Source organism: Geotrypetes seraphini, chromosome 8 (genome assembly GCF_902459505.1).
Source record: "Geotrypetes seraphini chromosome 8, aGeoSer1.1, whole genome shotgun sequence".
Lineage (NCBI taxonomy): Eukaryota > Metazoa > Chordata > Amphibia > Gymnophiona > Dermophiidae > Geotrypetes > Geotrypetes seraphini.
The window spans coordinates 142,002,767-142,025,846 of NC_047091.1; the positions used below are offsets into that span (position 1 = coordinate 142,002,767).

General features: G+C 42.1%; 1 protein-coding gene across 8 annotated transcripts in view; it reads right to left on the reverse strand.

Moving 5' to 3' along the window:
• Positions 1-23,080, reverse strand: part of EP400 (E1A binding protein p400) — a 285,750-nt gene that overhangs the window by 69,268 nt on the left and 193,402 nt on the right. For all 8 annotated transcript variants that reach the window (XR_004540299.1, XM_033954163.1, XM_033954160.1 and 5 more), the window contains 6 exons: positions 20,329-20,412; positions 16,606-16,746; positions 14,771-14,815; positions 14,528-14,681; positions 8,093-8,334; positions 7,008-7,181 (listed from right to left, as the gene is read on the reverse strand). Coding sequence is in view for 7 of the 8 variants with exons in the window: in XM_033954163.1 (XP_033810054.1) it covers positions 7,008-7,181; positions 8,093-8,334; positions 14,528-14,681; positions 14,771-14,815; positions 16,606-16,746; positions 20,329-20,412 (840 nt within the window). In the remaining variant the exon portion in view is untranslated. The remainder of the gene's footprint in view (positions 1-7,007; positions 7,182-8,092; positions 8,335-14,527; positions 14,682-14,770; positions 14,816-16,605; positions 16,747-20,328; positions 20,413-23,080) is intronic.

Here is a 23,080-nt window from a genome sequence, read left to right on the forward strand (position 1 = left end):
CACATTAAACCATACATTAAGGGCATTTTGTATTAGGCAGGGCATGGGCAAAGAATCAGCATGGAGCATGTACAGCACTTGTACCAAAAGCTGAGTGGAATTGTCCAGATCAGAATGATGTGCACTAATGAAAGTGTCCTCCAATGCATCTGATAATATAGGAATCTTTATTCATCCAATGCCATAAAAATACATTCATCGACTCAATGACTTGACATGCACATGTTTCAGCCAACAGGCCTTCCTCAGGAGTCTTGAGAGTCACCAATGTGTATATCTAGAATATATTGCCACTCTGATAGATCTTGCCAGACTTCGAATAAAAAAGAAAGTAAACTAAAACTTCTCAAAAAGCGAATATAACATCAGGTAACAAGCGTCCCGCTGCTCAAAACGAAGTGCATGTCGAGTCATTGAGTCGTTGGATGTATTTTTATGGCATTGAATGAGTAAAGATTCCTATATTATCAGATGAATTGGAGGACATTTTCATTAGTGCACATCATTCTGATCTGGACAATTCCACTCAGCCTTTGGTACATTTGTGTCTGCGGTTTTGTTTTTCCCCTGTTTTTGCTTTTGCATGTACAGTACTTAACATGTTATACTTACTGATTAATGCAAGATCATATACCTCTTCCTAAATTGGAGGCACTAAGCACTTCTGTATTAGCTGCTAATTTATTCTTTTAGAGAAACTAATGGGTTTATGATCCTCTGCCAGCAGGTGGAAATTGAGAACACATTGACTTTTGGCAGTAGTACAAGTGGGCTGTGCAGTCCCATCTAAAATCACTCTGACGAATAGCCAAGCAGGAACTAACTAAGAACTAAAGAACCGTAAACTATAAACATACCAACTATACTCTCATATGGAGAAAACAAAGTAGTTGTCTAGACTGCACAGGGAGACACTGTTGGACACTGAATAGAACAAGAATCTTTAAAGTGTCCCCACAGTTCATCAGCTAAGCCAGATGAACCAAATGCCGCTGCTCTTACTATACTCCCCAAAAAACCAAGACAATAAGTTACTGTGGAAAAAAAAATACTCTTTGCAAAAAATATCGAATAAAATGACATGGCAGGGTCTTTGCTGGTCATGGACTTCAGCATCTGGAGGGATTAAAAGAAAGAAAATTAGCAGGTAAGAACCTAATTTCTCCTTCTTTAGTGTCCCTCCAGACCGGCACAGAATGGATGGGATGTACCAAAGCAGTACCCATCATTGGTAGAACCCCCAAAGGGCTGCCACAAGAACACACTCACCGAATGCCGCATCCTGACACGCCTGAACGTCCACACAGTAGTGGCAACCAACGGAATGGAGAGAAGACCAAACCGCAGCTTTACAGATATCCACCAGAGGTACAAGAGAAGATTCAGCCCAAGAAGCTGCTTGACCCCGAGTGGAATGAGCTTTGAGAAAATCTGGAACAGATTTCTTCTGAAGAAGGTATGCTGAAGCGATAGCCTCCTTGATTCAGTGCGCAATCGTAGCTTTAGAAGCACCGTCCCGAGGACCTGTGATAAGGACAAAAAGACGATCCGACTGACAGAACTCCTGAGTCTGCTGAATGAAAGCCCGAAAGACCCTATGGACATCCAATTTGCACAACAGCCTCTGCTCCAAAGAGCTCTTCCAACTACCCAAAACCGGAAGGGCAATGGACTGGTTGACACAAAAAGTAGAAACTACCTTTAGAAGAAAGGAAGGAACCGGCCACAGCACGACCCGCTCCCTAGCGAACTCCAAGAAGAGAGGCCTACACGAAAAGGTCTGCAGTTCAGAAACGTGTCTCCTGAAAATGGGAAATAATAGCCACCAGGAAGACAGCCTTAAGAGTAAAGTCCTTCAATGTGCAGGAGCCGAGAGGATCAAAGGGAGGACGAACGAGCACGGAAAGAAACAAATTGAGATCTCATGCTGGAACTGAAGGGCAAATCGGTGGTTGGAGCAATTTTGCCGCTCTCAAGAAATGAATCATATCCAGAGAAGAAGCCAAACGCCATCCATGCAACAGACCATGAAAAGAAGACAAGGCCACAATCTGAACCCTTAGGGAGGACCAAGCAAGGCCCCACTCCAGGTCATCCTGTAAAAACTTCAAGAAGTGAGGCAAAGACGCATGAAGAGGAACCACATCATGACTGGAACACCACTCTTCAAAGAGATGCCAAATGTGCACATAAGCCCAAGAGGTGGAAAGTCTCCAAGAACCCACGATGGGGGGAGATCACCTTATCCGAATATCCTTTCTTACTTAGGCATTCCCTTTCAAAAGCCAAACTGTAAGACAAAAGGGCCCTGGATTGAACATGGGAATGGGACCCTGAGAGAGCAGGTCAAGCGAGAGGGGCAGAGGAAGAGGATCTGCCATGAGACGACGCACCAGATCTTGTAACATGGGTGCCTGGGCCTGTCCGGAGCCACCAGGATCATGCAGCCTGCATGCCGAGCAATGCGAAGAAGAATTCTGCCCACCAATGGTCACGGAGGAAAAACATACAGCAGACCGTCTGTCGGCCAAGCCTGCACCAGAGCATCCAGCTCCTTGGCCTGGTAATCCCTGCGTCGACTGAAGAACTTCGGCGCTTTGGTGTTGACATTCGTAGTAACGAGGTCCATGACAAGCCAACCCCATGACTGAACAATCATCTCGAAGGCTTCTAGCCCAAGACACCACACGCTGGGATCCAGCACATGATGACTGAGGAAGTTCCCCTGGACATTGTCCACTCCCACTATATGGGAAGCCGAGATGTCCAGAAGGTGAGCCCCTGCCCATTCCATGAGAAGAGCTGCTTCCTGCACTACCAGATGACTCTTGGTTCCCCCCTGATGAATGACATCAGCCACTGCCGTGGCATTGTCCAAGAGAACCCGAACTGACTTGCCCTCCTCCAACGCCAAACAAATAGCTCTGGTCTCCTGAAAATTGATCGACCAGGAAGCCGCCACCAGCGACCAGCTACCCTGAGCCATGCAATCAAGACACTGGACTCCTAAACCGAGGAGACTGGCATCCATGAAAAGCACTGTCCACTGGGGTTGATACAGACTCACTCCCTGAACCAGACAGGAAACTGTAGCCACCAGCCCAATCTGCGATGAACCAACCCCCGAAGAGGAACTGGAGAGTCCAGATTGTGCATTTGCAGAGCCCACCACTGAAGAACAGCATACTGAAGGGGCACATGTGAGCCTGAGCCCACCTGATCATTTCTGGGGAGGCCGCCATTGACCTTAAGACCTGTAGAAAATCCTATGTCCAAGGGCAACGACAATCCATCAGGGAGCAAATCTGCAACTGCAATTTTAGCATCTGAACCTCGGGACACAAGACTCTCCTCAGGCTGGTGTCAACAAGAACTTCAAAATACTTCAAGCGCTGAGACGGAGTGAATCAGCTTTAGGAAAGGTTGACAACCCAGCCCAGCGACTGCAAAAACTCCACTACCTAAGCTATGATCCTTGAGCTCTCCTGAAAAGACTTTGCTCGAAACAACCATTCGTCCAGATAGGGAGGAACCAGAATGCCCTCTTTGCACAAAGCTGCCGCCGCCACAACCATAATCTTGGTGAAAGTCTGTGGAGCCGTGGTCAAACCAAAAGGAAGCACACAAAACTGCTATTGCTATCCCAAAATCGCAAAGCAAAAGAAGTGCTGCTGGGAGGCCTAAATTAGAACATACAGGTAGGTCTCCATCAGGTCGAAAGAAGTCAGAAAATCCCCAGGCTTAACAGTGAGAATCATGGACTTCAGCGTCTCCATGCAAAAAGATGGAACCTAGAGTGCCCTGTTGACATCTTTCATATCCAAAATGGGCTGAAACATACATACATAGTAGATGATGGCAGATAAAGACCCGAATGGTCCATCCAGTCTGCCCAACCTGATTCGAAGATCCCTCTTTCTTGGGCACCATGAAGTAAAAGGAGTACCTGCCAGTGTGAATCTCCTGAGGGAGCACTGGGACTACCACTCTGAGGCCCAGAAACCTTTGCAGCGTCTGAAGAATGCCCACTTCTTCCGAATTGCCTGACAAGCAGAAGAGATGAAAAGATCTGGTAAGGGCTAGTAAATCTCTAGAGCACAGCCATCCCGAATAACCTCTAGGACACACTGATCTGTTGTGATCTCGGCCCATCCCCAGTAATAACCCTGAAAACAAGCTCCCATCAGAACCAGAAGGACCCGAAATGAGTCAATGGGTCAGAGGTGGAGCCATCAGTGGAGTCAAGACCCCCTCGGCGGGCTCCCCAAAAGGACTGCATGCGCTGAAAAAAATTGTCTTCTGGAAGGGAAAAAAGCCAAGACCTGGCCAGAGTGATACCAACAAAAATCTTGCAATTGCCCACAGGTGGTGCCACTTCGAGACGCCAGGTGAGGACGGTCCTCCGGAAGCCTAGGCACCTTAGAGTCACTCAAGGTCTGAACAAGCTTTTCCAACTCCTCCCAAAAAGGAAGGAACCCCGAAAAGGAAATTTACTGAGCTTGGACTTAGAGGCCTCAACTACCAACCAACCCCGAAGCCACAGGGTACGAATGGCCACTCCAAGGGCCATGGACTTGGCAGATGCTGGCAACAAATCAAACATGGCATCAGAAAGATAAGAAGTGCCAAGCTCAATTTTAGCAACTTCCTGATCCACTAAGGACCAGTCTGTAGACCTCCATTCAAGAACATACTCAGACCACTGGAAACAAGCCCAGGCTACCAGACTGCCACAAATTGTTGCCTGAACAACCAAAGCAGCCACGTCAAAACTCTGCTTAAGGAAAGACTCCATATTACAGTCCTGGGGGTCTCACAAGGCTGAACCCCCTTCAACCAGCACCATATGTTCGCGAGCAATGGCTGAGACCACAGCATCAACCACAGGAGACTTAAAGGTATCCCTATCAGGAATGGGATAGAGCTTGGCCATGGACCACACAAAGTGAAAAGGTGGGTCCAGAATCTTCCACTGTGCATGCACCACATCTTGAATATCTTGATGCATAGAAAAAGAATTGGAGGCCAACAAGATCCCCCGAAGCAGAGGATCCAACACGAGGGGGGTCCTTAGCTTCTTCCTCAAAACGCAAGACCAAAGACCTGAAGAATAAGCAACTGCAGCTCTTCCCAGTGAAAAATGCACATGATCGAAGCATCTTCGCCAACCGACAGCTCCGAAACCCAATTGTCTGCATAATCTGTCCCTCCAAGAGGATCTTGAGGATCCACAAAAAGGTCCAAGTCCTCATCCGGGGAAACCGGGTCAGCCAGGAAAAAAATTCTCACTCCAAGCAACCTACAAATGCTTTAATGTAAGCGGGTTTGACTGAACGGGGCAGATGTCGAGGGGATCTGGATGGCGGCAGATGCCAAAGGAAAAGATCCCCCCCCAAAGAACCTGAGACCCCCGGAGAAGAAACAGGACCCCCAAAACAGGAGGGAGGTCACTTGAGGCAAAATGGCAGAGCTCCCCACCAAAACCGATGAATAGCCTGCTGAAAATAATCTCCCCCGATTCCTGTAGCGGCAAAGAGGCCTGAATGGGTTCAGCCATTAAGGCAGAACTGCAGGCAGCAGCAGCTGTCACGGTAAGGGAATCCCCAGCACTATCATTGGTAAGGGAAACCTTATTTCATTGACCATCGGAGGCTGGGGAAATCCCTGTGTGGGCTGTAGGGGAAGCCCCAGCTTCCCCACTGCCTACAGCCGACGAGCGGTGCATGCGAGAAGGAGATCCCTGCTCGCCGGCATCCAAAACCAATGAGGATTCCCCCTAACAGTGGCTGGAGCACTTTGTGCACACACCAGCCGCATCAACCGCATATTAGGAGCACAATGAGTACTTTTTCAGCTTTTTAAAAGTGCTCTTTGAGAACCGCTAGGGAGGAAAAACAGTGCCGGTTAGCAATAAAATTAAATTAAAGGTATTTAGAAACTTCCTGTCAGACTGGCACTGCATCAGAACTCCACAGGCTCTCAAAGCTGTAGTTTATGCCTGTTTGTGGCAAGGCATACAGCTGATGCTCCTCTAAGAAAAAAATTGGGGAGGTGGGGGAAATGGAGGGAGGGACTCGGCCTTCCGAGTATGACACCCCCGAGGTCGGACAGACCCCCTAAAGGGTCCCCCATGTTCTGTCTTGCAACAAAAACAGGGACAATAAGGCCACAATCAGATCCAATAGGCCCTAACTAACCAAAGGAAAGACTGCACAGGCTTACCACCTTCACCTGCTGGAGACTGAGAAAATACTGATTGTAGACAAGACTGTACAGCCCACTAGTACTACTGCCAAAAGTCAATGTGTTCTAAGTCTCTACCTGCTGACAGAGGAGCGTAAACCCATCCGTTCTGTGCTGGTCTGGAGGGATGATAAAGAATGGAACTTTTAAAATGGGACCTACATAGGAAAATGCTGGGTATATCCCCATTAATTGCTATGTTAGATTTGCAGTTCCTGCATGTGAATATTCTGCATTAAGCCGAAAAATTTAACAGTGGTTAGTAAAAAGGTCTTAACTCTATTTTAAATGCATCTCCCCATGTAAGTAGCAGCATTTACATGTGTAAATCACATACATATGTGATGGACAGCAAATATTTATACATTCGGAGGATCATTTTTAAGGCACTTAAGACACACAATGTACCATAGGTTTCTATGGTACTTTATGTGTCTAAGTACTTTGAAACTGAACCCCATATTCTCCATTTCACAATGGAAACTTACATCTATTGGGAAAAATATCCCTATTAATTTTACACCAGCTGAGAGCCATGCACAGATTTATTTTAAAGTGCTTCATTCAGCCAAGAATTAGCATCAGATATTATAAGAGTTATCAAGCACATCCCAACCTAGATGTCTCAATTCTGATCTCTATGTCCTAGATAAAATGGACCTTCACAAGACAGCAAATTTCCCTCTGTTATACAAGAAGTTTAAAGAGCTTCTATAATATTGATTTCAAACCAATGCCTTCTTGTCTGCTGATCAATAAATTACCTTCCCTTCTTCCCGGGGGATGATGACGCTCTCATACCGATTCCGACACTGTTTGGAAGAGCGGTAAATACGACTGCAGGAGTTAACAACATCACTGACCAGGTCCCAGTTGGGCGTGTGTGCTGGTGAAATGATGGAGAGGTTTAAAGGGAGCTCGAGCAGCTGCTTCACAGCCTGGAGAAGAAAAGGAGTAGGAGAAAAAAAATCAATTTCTGCAGCTGGAAACTATTAAGCTGAGGAAGCAACTAGCTGAAACTTCTAAATGTTTTGGGATTTTATGTATTCTTACAGTAGCATTCCTGGGGGACAATAGGCACATTACTCAAAGACTCACATTCCTATTTCTGCAATCATATTAGCAGGGAGTTGGGTTTTTGGTACAATGGCTCTTGGCCACAACATGCCAAATATCTGATAATCAATATTTAAAGGTTTGCCTGGCTAACTAGCCAGACAAATTCTTTTTTTTTTTTTTTTTAATTTCTTTATTCATTTTTAAACTTACATCAAGTATACAGTAAATATCAACCAAATATAATACAACATCACTTGAAAAATTTTCAATATCATACACCAAGAAGATTTAACCCCCACCCCCTCCCAAATTCATATACAACTAATATATACCACATGAAAATAATATCTTACGACAATCATCTATATATTCTTAATGGAAAAACAAGAAATCCCCCCCTAATACACATACTGAATAGGTAAAATTTGCCTGAGGAAATGGTTTACACATAAAATTTGCCTGAATAAAAAAAGGCTAAGTCGGAGGCATTCCTAGGTCACAGTTAAATTTTACCCAGTCAGCATTATGCACTGGCTGGCTAAAGTTATGTAGATAAGTCTAGTTGCAGAAAGAAGTGACCTAAAATTATCCAGATAACTTTTATCTTGATATATTCAGCAGCAGGATAATTTACTTGCTCAGCAGCTGTTTGAGTACTGAGCTCATAGTTAAAATATTTTAAACAAAATGTATGGTTTTCAATTAGGCCTGAGGCTCAGAGAGGATAAGTGACTTAACCAGTGTCACAGAGAGTGAGCAGAAGACTAAAAGAAGAAAGGATCATCTTGACCTGCAGCAGAGCCCAGTCTTCACTGATTAGCCATTCAGGGTTGTCTGGCCCAACTTCAGCAGGTGGTTTAACCAGAGCTGGCAAAGGTTTGGCAAACTGTGTCTGTTGTTTCAGAAGGATGTTCTTCTTCTGCTCTTTGCCCTCCCGGCGCATTTTCAGCAAGCCTGGTGTGGCTCTGTCGAAAAGTGAACGTGGAGGAATAACCATATCTCCGTGACGTTGCTTTTTTTTCCTACCTGCAACTAAAAGGGTCATGCAATATGCAGTCAGTCTCTATAAAGGGACACTGATTATATGACAAGAACTGCAAGTTCAGAAGGAACACAGGAAACCAGAATGTGTGTTTGTGTATCAGACTCAGAAAGTCAACTTTCACTGCACCAAAAACAAAGTTTAATGTAGGTGTGCTTTTTTCCTAGTGCACCCTTTGGTTTGGATGAACAACGGTTGGTACTTTGTGTATAATGCTGCCTCATAAGGGATGAAAGCACTGAAAAGTAATACTGGCAAAAGTTTTCAGAATGTGAATGTAAACAAAATCCACCAGATCCAGAGAGCACATCTATTAATCCTGAGGTTTTTAAAACTAATCTCTTTCTCACTGCAAAGGCACTCAAGAGCATCCTCCTCCCTCTGGTCTAAGAACCATTTAGAATGTTTTCAATCAAAATAGCATTGATATCTTGAGAATCATTTGTATACTATTACTGAGCATCACTGTGGAAAGGTGAAAACATAATATACTATTACTACTTATCAGTTTTATAGTGTTACTAGTCACATACAACACAGTACACTGGTAACAATATTTAGGTACAATACATTCCTTCCCCCCAATCTTACAATTGTATGTATCTAAGGCAATGAGAAATAAGGAAAAGATTGGTCTTATCTGCTAACCTGTCCAGAACCAATTGGTATACCCCTCAGCCAGAAGACAGAGAGCACCAATTTTTGAGTTTTGACAAAGTTAATTCTACATATTTTTATTTCTATCTACCAGACAATTTTAAGCGAATTACAAAACAAAGAGGATTACAGATCACATAATTGATAACAAATTCGAATCATATACATATATAGATATTATACCATGTAGCTACAAGCTCTCCAGTATTTATGTAACAAAGCAAATGAAGGCAAAATACTATCTTCCCAAGATCCCCATAGAAAAAAAGGAGAATCCTTATTCTCCATACCTATACAACCACATACTCAAAAGATTCTGCTAGAGATGATCCAACAGCTCACTCTATAAGCAGAATATGATAACTCTTCACAACAAATATTAGGGCAGAAGTCTGGACAGCTGTGGTAGGACTCAATGAAAGAAAATCTCTGCAGAGATTTGAAGAGGGGGCTGATCTTGATAAAGCCTAAGGGCGAAACATGTCAGCCAGTCCCTTTCCAGCACTAAGAAGAGAAATTCAATAAAAGTGCAAGCCGAAAGTCAACAAATGAAACCCTCATAACCTCTCCAAACCAGTTCTCACTGCTCCCCTTTGCAGTAAGTGGACATATATAACCTCTTCATTCAATTCACTGCCAATAAAATTATAGTGATAAATAATAGAAGTGCTATATGATATTATTGAAAGTTCACTCAACTTATGTCTAAACAGTTTCACAGGTTTGTTTAAAGTCTTCAGACTGTGCCGACCTCCAACCAGTCACAATGTTCACTGGTTGGGATATATACCGGTCAATTGATCCTCATCAGACTTGATTTCTTCAAACAATTTTCTATTTCTTATTTATCTAATAAGTGATTCTAAAGTGCATTCAAAGTGCTTTTGTTTAGTGTAATAATTGATTATAAAATTTCACTCTTTAAAAACTTTAAATATAATTTAAATATTATTGTTTTCTACTTAGCTTGTCATGTTTGCAAATCGCATGAACCGCTGTTAATTTATATCAATGTTGGGTAGGGGCCTGTAATCTCCGACATGTTTCACCCAATTCAATTTGGCAACTTCTTGCTTTAGCAAGTTCCAATTCTCAGATTTACTGTCAAGCACATGCTAGGCCCAATGAAAACCCGCCCGAGCCACTAGCCCGCCATACATCGCTGCCTGGACCGACAGAGCTGTTACATCAAAACTCTGTTTAAGGAGGGACTCCAACTTATGCTCCTCCGGGTCCTTCAAGGCCGCACCGCCCTCAACAGGCACGGTATGCCTCTTAGAAATGGCCGAGACCACCGCATCCACTATGGGTGACTTCAAAGTGTCCCTATCCTCTTCAGGAATGGGATACAGGCGGGCCATGGAGCGCATAAAACGAAAAGGGGCTTCAGGCACCTGCCACTGTGTGAGCATATTATCCCGAATATCCTGATGCAGAGGAAAAGAGCGGGAAGCAGAGCAGATCCCCTTAAACAAGGGGTCCACTGTACGCGGGGGCTCAGACACAATGTCCTCAAAGTGCAAAACTGAGGAGACCTGCAGAATTAACACATGAAGCTCTTTCCACTGAAAAATGCGCACCACAGACGCATCTTCGCCAGCAGGGGGGTGCTCGAACTCCTCGCTGATGGAATCCGACTCCCCAATAGGATCCTGGAATTCTCCCCAAGGGACCAAGTGTTCATCAATTACATCTTATTCCTCTGGGTAAAAATCCTCATCCCAAGAGACCCTTGGGCGTTTGGATGAGAGAGGAGTAGAGGGGGACAAAACCACCGCTGTGTGGGGCCGCGCCAGGGAAGACGTCAAGGGTAACCCCCCCCCCCCAGTGGACACGGAACCTCCAGCACATAAGATTTACAAGGTGCTAACAAAATTTCAGGGGGGAAAACTCCCGGCAGCCCCAAGGGACTCCCTGTCCCAGCAGGGGACCCTGCCATACCTTGCCCCTGTATTTCCAGAACAGGGGGAAGGTCACCTGAGGTAACAGAAATGAAGAAAGAGGTTCCCACCAAAATTGGAGCTCCTGCGCCCTGTCGTGTCTGAAAAGCCTGGGACTTTCTTGACACTGAGGTCAAGGAACCGACTGACATGAAAAAGGAATCCCCAGCCTTTCCGGCAGTAAGGGAATCCTTTGCGAGGTACATGCACAGAGTGCCCTGGCCACCGGCAACCGCTGCTGATGAGACTCCCCCCACCTCTCCGGCCTACACAACGCTTACACAGGCCGGCCACGAGTACCTTGCATCTGGAGCACAATGAGCATTTTTCCCCCCCCTTAAAAGTGCTCTTTGTGCTGAAAAATGCCCTAGCTGTAATAAAAGTGCTGGTTAGATGAGAAAAAACTATACAAATGGTAGTTTTAACGGGAAATGAGCCCTTTAGACCAGCACACCACAGGATTTTTTTTTTCACTTAGTCAGAACAGACTCCACGGCTCTCAAAGCTGGAGGGCTGACCAACCAGGGGGCCAGGCACCTCTATAAAAATGTGGGGAGGTGGAGGAAGGGACCCAGAACGAGACCCGCCGAGTTTAACACCCCCAAGGTTGGATGGATCCCCAAACAGGACCTGTCCAAGCTCTATCCGGCACAAAAGGCAAACCCAGGAGTCCAAAACAAAATTCCAACAGTACTAAGAGGGGAGCCGAATTAGTCTTACCACCTGCTTTAATGGAGACTGAAGAGACTGGATTGCAAGAGGGGAAGCTATACTGATATACAAGTTTGTGCTCAGTCTCAACCTGCTGGTAGCAGTGAGGTATATAACCCACTCGTAAGGACTATACCAGTCTATCAAGCGATACAGAAACAGGTCTTATGCTTTGGAATAAGTTTGGTGTCCCAAAGTTCCAATAACATCAAGGCATGGAGCCGATTCCTCCATACCCAAAATGAGGGAGCTGCGACACCATACTGATAAAATAACCTTTTGCCCCAGTAGGCACTTTTACAAATAAAGAGATGATGGCCCTTAATAGGCAGTTTAAAGGCCTCATACTTATCTAACAGAAGGCCTGCTGCTGACTGCACCGTAACAACCATTCCAGGTAGTGGATCATCATGGTCCAAAAATGCTTAACAGCGGAGCAGGTCCAGAAAGAATGGAGAAAAGAATTAATACCACGAGAGTACTTGCCACAGTCTGGAGACACAACATAACCCGATATGTAGACTTGATCCTCGGAGAAGTAATCCCAATGTAAAATCCGAAACTGGCACTCCTGTAAATCAGCACTAATAGAAAGTTCTGACAAATCAACTGTACACAATCATGGGAGTCCCTACACAAACTCAAATCAGCACCTCAGCAATCCTGCAAGGCCTCACGAGTATCCCAAGGCAGACAGAAGAAGTGGACAGAGATTTAATAATAGGCATTCAAAATATAGCAGTAAAATGGGAAGTATTACTGACAGATGTTGATTGGTGTATCCCTATTGCGGAATCTTCTAGACATAAGGAGATCCTGGATTCTCTACATGGAGAACTGTTCCAGCAGTTGGTAATAGAACCACACAGGATGAGGCCATTGTGGACTTAATGCTTACAAATGGGGAAAGCATTTCTGATGTTACAGTGAGTGATCATCTGGCTTCCGGTGATCACTGCATGGTGTGGTTTAAGTAGAGAGAGCTCATTCAAAAGAAAGGTTCTAGTCTTTTAAAAAACTAACTTAGTTTAGATGGGGAATTACGTCAAGGAACTGTTGTCTGGATAAGAACATCTGAAAGAAGTAATAATAAGAATAACTTTATTCTTCTATACCGCCACAGTCGAATGACTTCTAGGCGGTTCACATCGAAGAAGGCTGGACAATCAGCGAATTACAGAATACAAGAAGTGCGGGTACAACTTATTACATAAGAAATAGATAAAAGGAAAATATGAATCTTAAGTATGTGGTATAGATCTCATGTATGCAACCCAAGGAATAAAGCTGATCAATCTGCGAAATTTAGAATAGAGCTGGACAATGAGGCGAATTGCAGAATGAAGCAAATTACAGACTAAACGAGTTACAGAATAAGGCAGATTACAGGATAAAGCGAATTACTGGATAAGCGAATTACAGAATAGGAAATAAGTGGGCAAAACTGAAAGAAGCAACTGTAAGGGCAACAAACCATTTTGTAAGGAAAGTAAGAGGAAAAGAAGGCTGCTTTGGATCTCAAAAGCAATAGCTAAAAAGGTAAGGAAAAAGAGGTTAGCTTTCATAAACTACAAAAGAAAGCAGAAAGAGGAAGACAGGCTAAAATATCTGGAAATATTAAGAGAAGCTAGTTGAGTAGTCAAGAAAGCAAAGATGCAAATAGAAGAAAAAATAGCTGACACGGTAAAAAGGAGGACAAGACATTTTTTAGATATATTAGTGATAGCAAGAAGTGCAAAAGTGGCATTGTAAGACACAAAGGTGAAGAGGAAAATTATAATAATAATAATAATCAGTTTATATACCGCAAGGCTGTGAAGTTCTATTCAGTTTACAATAATTAAAAAATACAATTAAAAAGAAGTTGAATAGAATTAAAAAAGTAAAAAGCTAATAATTAGAGACACTATTATTATTATTATGAAGTGGGGGGAAAAGGCCACCAGTTGTGAGTTATTGGAACTCCCTTTTGAGCAGGTGCTACTTCACCACTTGAGTCTTCTATTTCCTATCTCCTCTTCTTTTAATATTTTAAAGACAGGTTAGGGAAAAGTGAAGGAAGGGTAAGCTAGAAAAAGCAACCATTACTTGGTTCTGAAAAGAAATAAAGGAAGGGACCTGAACTCTTCAGGACCTACAGGACTTTAGATGTTCCCTCAATCCGGCATACTTAACTGGGTTACTAGTTCTTTAGCAGAGCTCAGGAGCTACAAGACTGCTCAGAAACCAGCTGTACAGAATAGCAGTCACATCTGCTGGAGAGAAAAAATACTGAAGAGCTTGTGGATGTATGGTGCCCTATACAGGACATGATTCACAAGTCTGTGTGTTTTCTGTCTAAATTTTGTGGCTGAGGGACATAACCACTGCATCTGGACTGGCCTGATTGACAATAAATACAGCAATTTGCCCAAGATTACAAGGAGTATCAGTTAAAGAAGTAGGCTTGACCCTGGCCTCCTTGGGTTTACAACCTGTTGACAGTACTATTCAAATAATAGTTATGGGTTAGAAGATTGATTCCATTCATGAGCACGGTCCCTGCCATTATGCAACAATGACCTCCATTAATTGTCTCAAAGGTGCATATATTCTAAGTTCTATAGGGAACCATGATTCTTACCACTTGGACAGAGGACTGTCACTGCTCAATGAAAAGAAAGTTAAAAATGGAGGAAAAATCACAAATAGCTACAATGAAATCTTTTGGCTTTATAGCCTCAATAAAATGAAATCTCAAATGAAACTGAAGTCCAAGGAACAGGAGAATTATCAGGGACCATCAGTAAATGGCCACATGCAGCTACTCTTTTCAGTGGACCATCTTTTTGAAAACAGTGAAAAAATCCCTCTGCTTTTTGTATCAAGCACTCACCAGCAGGATCCATCTTGTGTCGCTTGCGTTCCTTCCTGACATACACTGGGGGTAGTTTAGATTCGGGGACTGGGGTGATGTCATACATCAGGCACATAACCGAATCAATATATATATCATTATCATCTTGAGGAGGGGTAGGTGGGGTCCACAGCTATGTAGAGAATGAAAACACATCAGATCTGATCCCTTCTGTTCACATAAACTAGGTGTTAAGCAGGATTCTAAGCCAATTTGACTCACCGGCATGATTTCTGTTTGTCCATCTGCATCTTCATAAATATATTCCTGTAAAGAAAAACTGACTAATAAGACTTCTGCAACATCATGTTACAGAAAAACAATGAACTTGTCATCAAATTCTAAGGGGTAAATTTTCAAAACACGCACAGCAATTAATTTAGGTCAAGTTCTGGCTGGTTAACATTAGAAACATTTTGTCTCATCTTCCTTCCTCACCAATGGCCACCAGTTGGGGTAATATTCAAAACAGAGAAGAGCTATTTCCTATCCAAAGCAAAAAAAAAAATATTTTTATATAGAAGTTCAAAAATAATCTAAGCACTAACAATTGTAAACTTATTAAGGAAAAAACCTCGGAAATTACACATACTGTTCAGTGCCACCATATTTCAAATCATAGGCAAAAAAACTTCCAAAGAAAGCATCCAAAATTGAAAATAATGCAATTAACCAAATGCAAATTCTTCACAAATTCAAAACAGAGGGGGTCTTTTATTAAGACATGCTAGCCGATTTAGTGTGTGCTAAATGTTAATGCGCCCATTATATTCTATGGACACGTTTGATAAAAGGTATGGAAAACCTTTCATACACTGAGAGACTGGAGAAACCGAGGCTCTTTTCCCTGGAGAAGAGGAGGATTAGAGGGGACATGATAGAGACTTACAAGATCATGAAAGGCATAGAGAAAGTGGAGAGGGACAGATTCTTCGAACTTTCGAAAACTACAAGAACGAGAGGGCACTCGAAAAAGCTGAAAGGGGACAGATTCAAAACTAATGCTAGGAAGTTTTTCTTCACCCAGCGGGTGGTGGACACCTGGAATAAGCTTCCAGAGGGCGTGATAGGACAGAGTATGGTATTAGGGTTCAAGAAGGGATTGGACAATTTTCTGAAGGAAAAGGGGATAGAGGGGTATAGATAGAGGACTAATACACAGGTCCTGGACCTGTTGGGCTGCCGCACGAGCGGACTGCTGGGCACGATGGACCCCTGGCCTGACCCAGCAGAGGAACTTCTTATGTATGTTATTAGCATTTAGCGAACGCTAAATCAGCTAGCACGCCTTAGTAAAAGACCCTCAGAGTGATAATTATCTGAATATCAGTGCAAACATTCCACCCACTCCCACATCGTACACACTGATATTCAGATAAGTTATCGCATTTTGATTTTGTAAAGTAGAATTTTGCACTGAACAGTCAGGTACCTCTATGAATTCTGAAACATTTTCTTTCTAATACTAAATAAGTTCACATTTGTTAATTCTTAGATTAATGTTGGGGAGTAATATTCAGTCACTGCAGTCAATGTTTGATTTAAATGGCAACCTCCATGATTATTATATAGCCAGATAGTCAACATCAGTATCGAGATACTATCTGGATGGGCAGTTAAGGAGAAATTAGATCTTACTTGATAGTTTTCTTTCTTCGAGTTCCTCCAAATCAATCCAGATAGGTGGATATGGTTTCTCGTACCAGCAGATGGAGACTTAAGAAATGCTAGCACTTACCCAGGTACTGGTGATATTAGTATGCACTAACTTGCAGATCTGGACTGACAACTACTGCTGCTTCTCTGCTTTGCATAAAGTAAACAAGGAATAAGAAGTGAATAGGGAACTCTACTATTTTGTTTTGGTCATCATCTAGGATTTTGTGAAGTTTTAAGTTTTAAAATGGGATTATACTGGAAAAAGGTTTTGAAAGATCAGGTTTAGGCAGTCTGGCAATAGATGTGGCTGATTGCAGTTTGTATTAAGCATAGTAAGCTTTACATAATTCTGTAAAAGTCCCATGTGTACTTTCAACAGTACATGCCACACTCATTACCATGTCATAAGCATCCTCCCTGGTGTAAGTGAGAGGTTCTTCTTCCATCTCCTCCTCTTCCAGCAACCTCTGCATTGTCTTTTCCTTTAGATCTTTAAAGTACTGCATTTCCCACTCTCTCTTTACAGTTCTCAGATCCTCCTAAACAGAAATAAAGCAATGTTTTACTTTTTTAGAGGCAATACAAACTCTTTATTCCAGGTATTGAGATGCTTCACACCTGGTATAATAGACAAATATATCTCAGCAGCATTTTCTTCCACATTACATTAGGTGGTCCCGTTGTCAATGTTGTGCATGGATTAAAGGATTAAATGTGGCATCTTTTAAAATTTTTCTTGGTTAATGACGACCAAGCTAACAACTAAAAGTCAATCAACTCTGTTCATTTGTTCCAGAAATCAAGCATAGCCAATAAAGAAAAGTAGGCACCTACTTTCCTTTACAGAACACTACTGTAAGCAGCACAAATATGTACATAAAATGTAGGCACAACTATTTATATAATAAATAGTCAATGACAGTAGATAAAGGCATGCATAGTCCATTCAGTCTGCCCAATACTCACATTCATCAAGGCAACCAATAATCCAGTATACTATTATATTTTACTTGCTAAGGAAAGATTAGGTTCTTGTCTTATTATCTTCTTGCTTGCAACCAGGTCTGGTAGTCTTCAGCAGTGGACTGGCTAACCTACTGAAGAGGGCTAAATTGTTGGGGGCAGGGTAATCAAAGCCACACACCCCCTGCCGTGAATATTAGCAGTATTTTCCAATGCCCAAAGTTTGGGAAATAAGGTTCTGGATCTAAAGGCTGTGATGGAACAGGCTGAATTAAGTTTAGTGGTAATCACAGAGACATGGTTCACGGAGAACCATGACTGGGATATAGTTATATCGAGCTATAATCTGTTCATGAAAGACAGGGTAAGAAGAAGAAGTGTGAAAGAAAGTAGCAAGCATGTTGAAACAAGTTTGTGCATGTTGTGACAAGTCTCAAGGTTACTCATGCATAGCTGCGACTCAGTGAGAATCTAACATTCCAAGAGACAGGATGTCAGGAGAGTCCTTGTGCAAATCAAGTAAGAAACTGCTAGATTTGGAACAACGTTCAGTGATAAAATTTCTTACAAAAGAAGGGAAAAAGCCAAAAGAGATCCATGAATTAACGACAGCAGTTTATGGTGAGTCTGACCCATCGTCCTACAAAGTAAAAGTTTGGAGCAAGCAGTTTAAGTGGAGTAGAGAGAGTCCACTGAAGATGACCCTCATACTGGATGGCCTGTGGAAGCAATTTCCACAGAAATGTGCAAGAAAGTCAAGGATTTAATTTTGTCAGACAAATGAATTAAGGTTTCCTAAATAGCTGAAGAAATGGGCATCTCAGCAGGTACAGTTTGGAAAATAATTCATGAAAAGATGGGCATGTCCAATGTTAGTGCAAGATGGGTTCAAGAATCCTGATGCCAGTGCTGTCAGGAGAACTTGGAGATGCTCTGTGAAGACCGAGTGAATTTTCTTCATTCATTCTGCTTTCCACTTCTGTTCTTGTGTGTGCATTTTCTGATAGGGGAGCGTGCATTGTTATTAGTGACTGGAGATGAGATTTGGGCTTATCACAGAGATCCTGAATCTAAAATGGAGCTCAATGAAGTGAAAGCACAAGTCATCCCCCACCCCAAAAAAGTTCAAGACAGAAAAAACTGCAGGCAAAGTCATGGCAGCTGTCTTCTGGGATAAATGAAGGATTTTGGTTCTAGAGTTCAGACCACACAAGACAACCATAACTGGGGAGAGTTATACCAACACAATGATCACTTTGCAGGAGTCAATCATGGAGAAAAGATGAGGAAAACTTGCAGCAAATGTACTGCCTCTTCACAACAATGCGCCGGTGCACATGTCACAACAATCACAGGCTGCCATCCAAGAATGTGGGTTTTGGTGGTTGAACCATCCACCCTACAGTCCTGACCTACAGTCATTTAGAATATTGTGTACAATTCTGGAGACCGCTCCTCCAAAAAGATAAAAACAGGATGGAAAGGTACTAAGACTCCAATTTGTCAGAAATATGGGACAGGTATTAACTCCTTTATTCATGCAATCTGGAATTGTCCTGTGGTAAAACAGTTTTGGCTTCCTTTGGTGCAATATCTTGAGTGGTTGTTTTGAACATCCTCTTCCCTTTACTCCAGCTGAGTTCCTTCTAGATTTCTATGAAGCATTTTGCTTATCTGATCAGTATCGTTGTCTCCTACTATGGAAGGTAGGAGTGCTGGGAAGAAGAGTTATCTTGGGTATGTAAGTCGGAGAGGAGGTTCCATCATACTGGGCCTGGAGGAATCGTTTGATTCACTCAAGATAATGAAGCAGAGATGGGCTCGCAGATTGTGTTGAGCAACACAAATTTGTTTGAGGATATGGAACCCGTACATTTACTCTTTGCCCTCTTAGGCTAGAAGTTTGGTTTTGAATTCTTTAAGGGGAACTGATTCAAAGAGCATAGGTAGATTTTGGGTGTGGACTACTTGACTCCTAGTACTGGCATGAAATGTATATTAGAGGTGTATGGGTTGGTTGCATGTGTGTGAGGCTTGAGGGGGGGGTTGGGGAGAGGAGCTTTGGTTAGTTTGATGGGTATCTTTTTCTATCATTGGATATTGTCTTTTGAGTAAATGACAGGGGGTAATAATGTCCTTGGAATTGTTGGTGTTTGACTTTTTCACATATGCTTGAATACTTTGATGATTAGTGCTGTTTCACTTTGTACTGTTGACTGTTGCTTGTTTACGACACCAATAAAAGTTGTTGAACCATATAAACAGGAAGGAGTCAGTCCAGAGGAAGCCTACTAAAATGGTTGATGTTCTTCATCATAAGACATGGGGACAGACTTAAAGATCTCAATATGTATACTTTGGAGGAAAGACAGGAGATGGGAGATATGATAGAGACGTTTAAATACCCATGTAACATAAATGTGCATGAGACAAATCGTTTTCATTTGAAAGGAAGCTCCAGAATTAGAGGGCATAGGATGACGTTAAGAGATGACAGGCTCAGGAGTAATCAAAGGAAATACTTTTTTACAGAAAGGGTGGCAGATGTATAGTATATTCACCTGGTAGAGGTGATGGAGACAAAGATTGTGTCTGAATTCGAGAAAGCGTGGGACAAGCACGTGGGATCTCTTAGGGAAAGGAGGAGATAGTGGATGCTATGGATGGGCAGATTTGATGGGCCACTTGACCTTTATCTGCCTTCATGTTGCTATGCTTAAATATTACAATAGCCTTACATATAACTAACAATTGTAGGAGGGACTTTAGTATACCATATTCCCACTCCCTTAGCAACTTAACCAAAAAATCACCAATATTAAGATGCAGGCTGCAGTCCAGCAGCGATCTGGGGGCTATTCAGTCTTTTGCACTTAGTGTCACATGTTTGATTAACTCCCAATTGATGAGAGGTTGTATGTGTGTACTCAGTGCAAAGAGCTCCTAGTACTAAGGGAACAGGTCCAATCTCTTGAAGATAGAGTGATAACAGACTTGGAGGAGTTAAGGGAAACAGACAGTTACATAGAGATCTATAGGGATGTTGTAGAGAAGTCCCTCCTCCAATCTGACAGCCCCTGTGCCATCTTGAAGGAGAGAGGTCTTCTTAAAGGAGAGTATCACTCTGGTGAAGGTATTTTTTCTTTTACAGACAGTACCTCAATTAAATTCTGCTTTTCCTGATCCCCAGAAATGTGAAATAACTCCAAATAATGCAGTGCATACTTCTCAATAGGTGTCAGCTGTTGAAAGAAAAAACATAATCAGGATAAAACAGAAACAGTACACGACACCAACAGTGGATGGGGCTGAGGAACGGCACCCAACTAGCAGGAGGTCAAAAGAATAGCAAGGGAAAAGGAGTTAGGGCAGAGTTTCTCAACCTTTAAAGTCTAATGCAATCTACACTAACAAAAATGTTGTGCGGTACACCCGACATGCACAGGATTCAAAATGGCTTAAAGAAGAACTAGGGAAGCAATTAAAGGTGAAATTTAGTCTTACCTGATAATTTCCTTTCCTCGAGTCATGCTGCACCAGTCTGGAATTAATAGGTTATGTTTGTCAAAGAACAGATGGGAAACAGAGCCAACAAAACTTGAGCTCTGCCCTACATAGGCAATGGGCAGGCAGAATCCTTCAGTATTGAAACAGCAAAGCAGAGAAAAAAAATAACCAATGACTTCTACTACCCCACCCAGCTCCCCTCCCACGAAAAACTTCCAAACTCAAAAAGGCCCCAACCTCTGGAATGAACTATGTTATCAAACTTCATAAAAATAGGAACAACTGTAACAGCAGCACAGATGATGATTCCAAAAATCCAGTGAGATTCCTATCAGATGGGGCTTCCTGCTGTTGATTCGGCATTTTAGTGCCTCACTATTATTTTATTTATTTATTTTTTAAAAAACCAAACACCCCAACACATTTATCCTGCATATCCAAACAATCTATGTGGGTTACAAAAGTACATGCACAAAGCAATATATAATCAAATAATAGATATTACACCTTTACTACAAGTAAGTGTATCAAATAGCATTCTTAATATTTTAATGAAATATTTCTGAATCATTTCCACTGGTGAGATCAAAGGGGACTTCAGAGAATTAAAAATACTCAGATCGTTCCTTCTGAGCAGATTTTCTAAATACTGCATTTTCCAATATTAAAAAAACCAAACTCTTCTCTCACTAGGGACATATCGAAATCTTGCACCTCAATCATACTAGTCACCAAAGAACCAGTCTTAGTAGCATGCTGATTTAATACTTGAGTCCAAATATATATGGGGGAAACCACAAAACTGGTACTCTACTAAAAAGAGTGATTAAAGGGAAACATACAGAAGATGAAAAAACTGAATAAAGAATTTGGAAAAAAAAGAATAAACAATGGATTTTCCCAAGCCATCTCAATAGTGGCCTATAGACTTCTCTTTTAGGAAATTATCCAAATCCTTTTTAAACCCTACTGATTTCACATTGTCCAAAAATGAATTCTAGAGTTTAATTACAAGTTGTATAAATAATTGTTTGTTTGTTTGTTTTAAACCTGCTACTTAGTAGCTTCATCACATGCCTCCTAGTCCTAGTATTTTTGGAAACAGTAAACAAGCAATTCATATCTATCCTTATCATTCCACTCAGTATTGTATAAACCCCTATCATATGAGGGGTGTCCAATAATTTATCTACCTCAGTAGGAAGAAGAGTTTTCAAAAAAATGTTGTTTTATTTTTCAATATAGTCTCCTGATAGTTCCTGCAATGACTTTAACCCTTTTGAAAAGAATTCTGTTTGACCTTCAAACCAGATGTCACAACTTCCTTGACATCTTCATCACTTGAAAGCCACTGTCCATGGAGAGATTTCTTCAAACTCCGAACTATAGGGTGGATGGTTCAGCTGCTGAAACCCACATTCTCGGATGGCAGCCTGTGATTGTCATTATATGTGCACCGGTGCATTGTCGTGAAGAAGCAGCACGCCTGCTGTGAGTTTTCCTTGTCTTTTCTCCTTGATTGACTCCCACAAAGTGATAATTGTGTTGGCATAACTCTCCCCAGTTATGGTTGCTTTGTGTGGCATGAACTCCAGAACCAAAAGTCCTTTAGATCCCAGAAGATAGTTGCCATGACTCTGCCTGCATATTTTTTGGGGTGGAGGATGACTTGTGCTACTACTGCATTGACTCCATTTTGGACTCAGGATCTCTGTGATAGACCCAAGTCTCATCTCCTGTCACCAAATGATAACTGATAGGAATAGGGGAAGGTATCTCTTATGTACTATTCCACAGTTTTGTTTTCAGTCTCCACCTGCTGGTCATGATGAGATATATAACCGCTTGTAAGATTAACCTATACTGGTCTGGAGAGTGCTAAAGAAGTAGGGGATACCATCAAGAATGACACCGAAATGAATATCAAGCAATTGAAAGAAGTCATGGAAAACAGGGAAGCATAGAGAGGACTGGCCTACAGAATATCCAAGGGTTGGACATAACTGAATGGATAGTAGTAGTAGTTCCGGTTATCGTATAATTTAACAATTGCCTTTAATTTTTTATTTACCCTTGTACTTTAAACAAGATATTCACAAATAGCTTGCTTTCAGGTTTGTATTGATAATTCTGTCTTTTGAAATGGCTAAGTAAAAAAAAAAAGTCTAAACTGAAGCTCCCTGTGCCTATTAGCTGTGCTTTATACTGATACTATAGAAATTTTAAAAGAGCCCCTTGAAATGCTAGCCTATGTAAACTAACAGACACTTCCTATGTTAAGAAAGAAACTCTCCCTAAAACTGTCTTGCTAAGTGAGCAAAGTACTTTAAATAAAATAAGTTTCTGAGCTGATCTCTTTAGATTTAGGATTCCCTTTTCCCAAGTTTGTAAGTTCAGTTCATG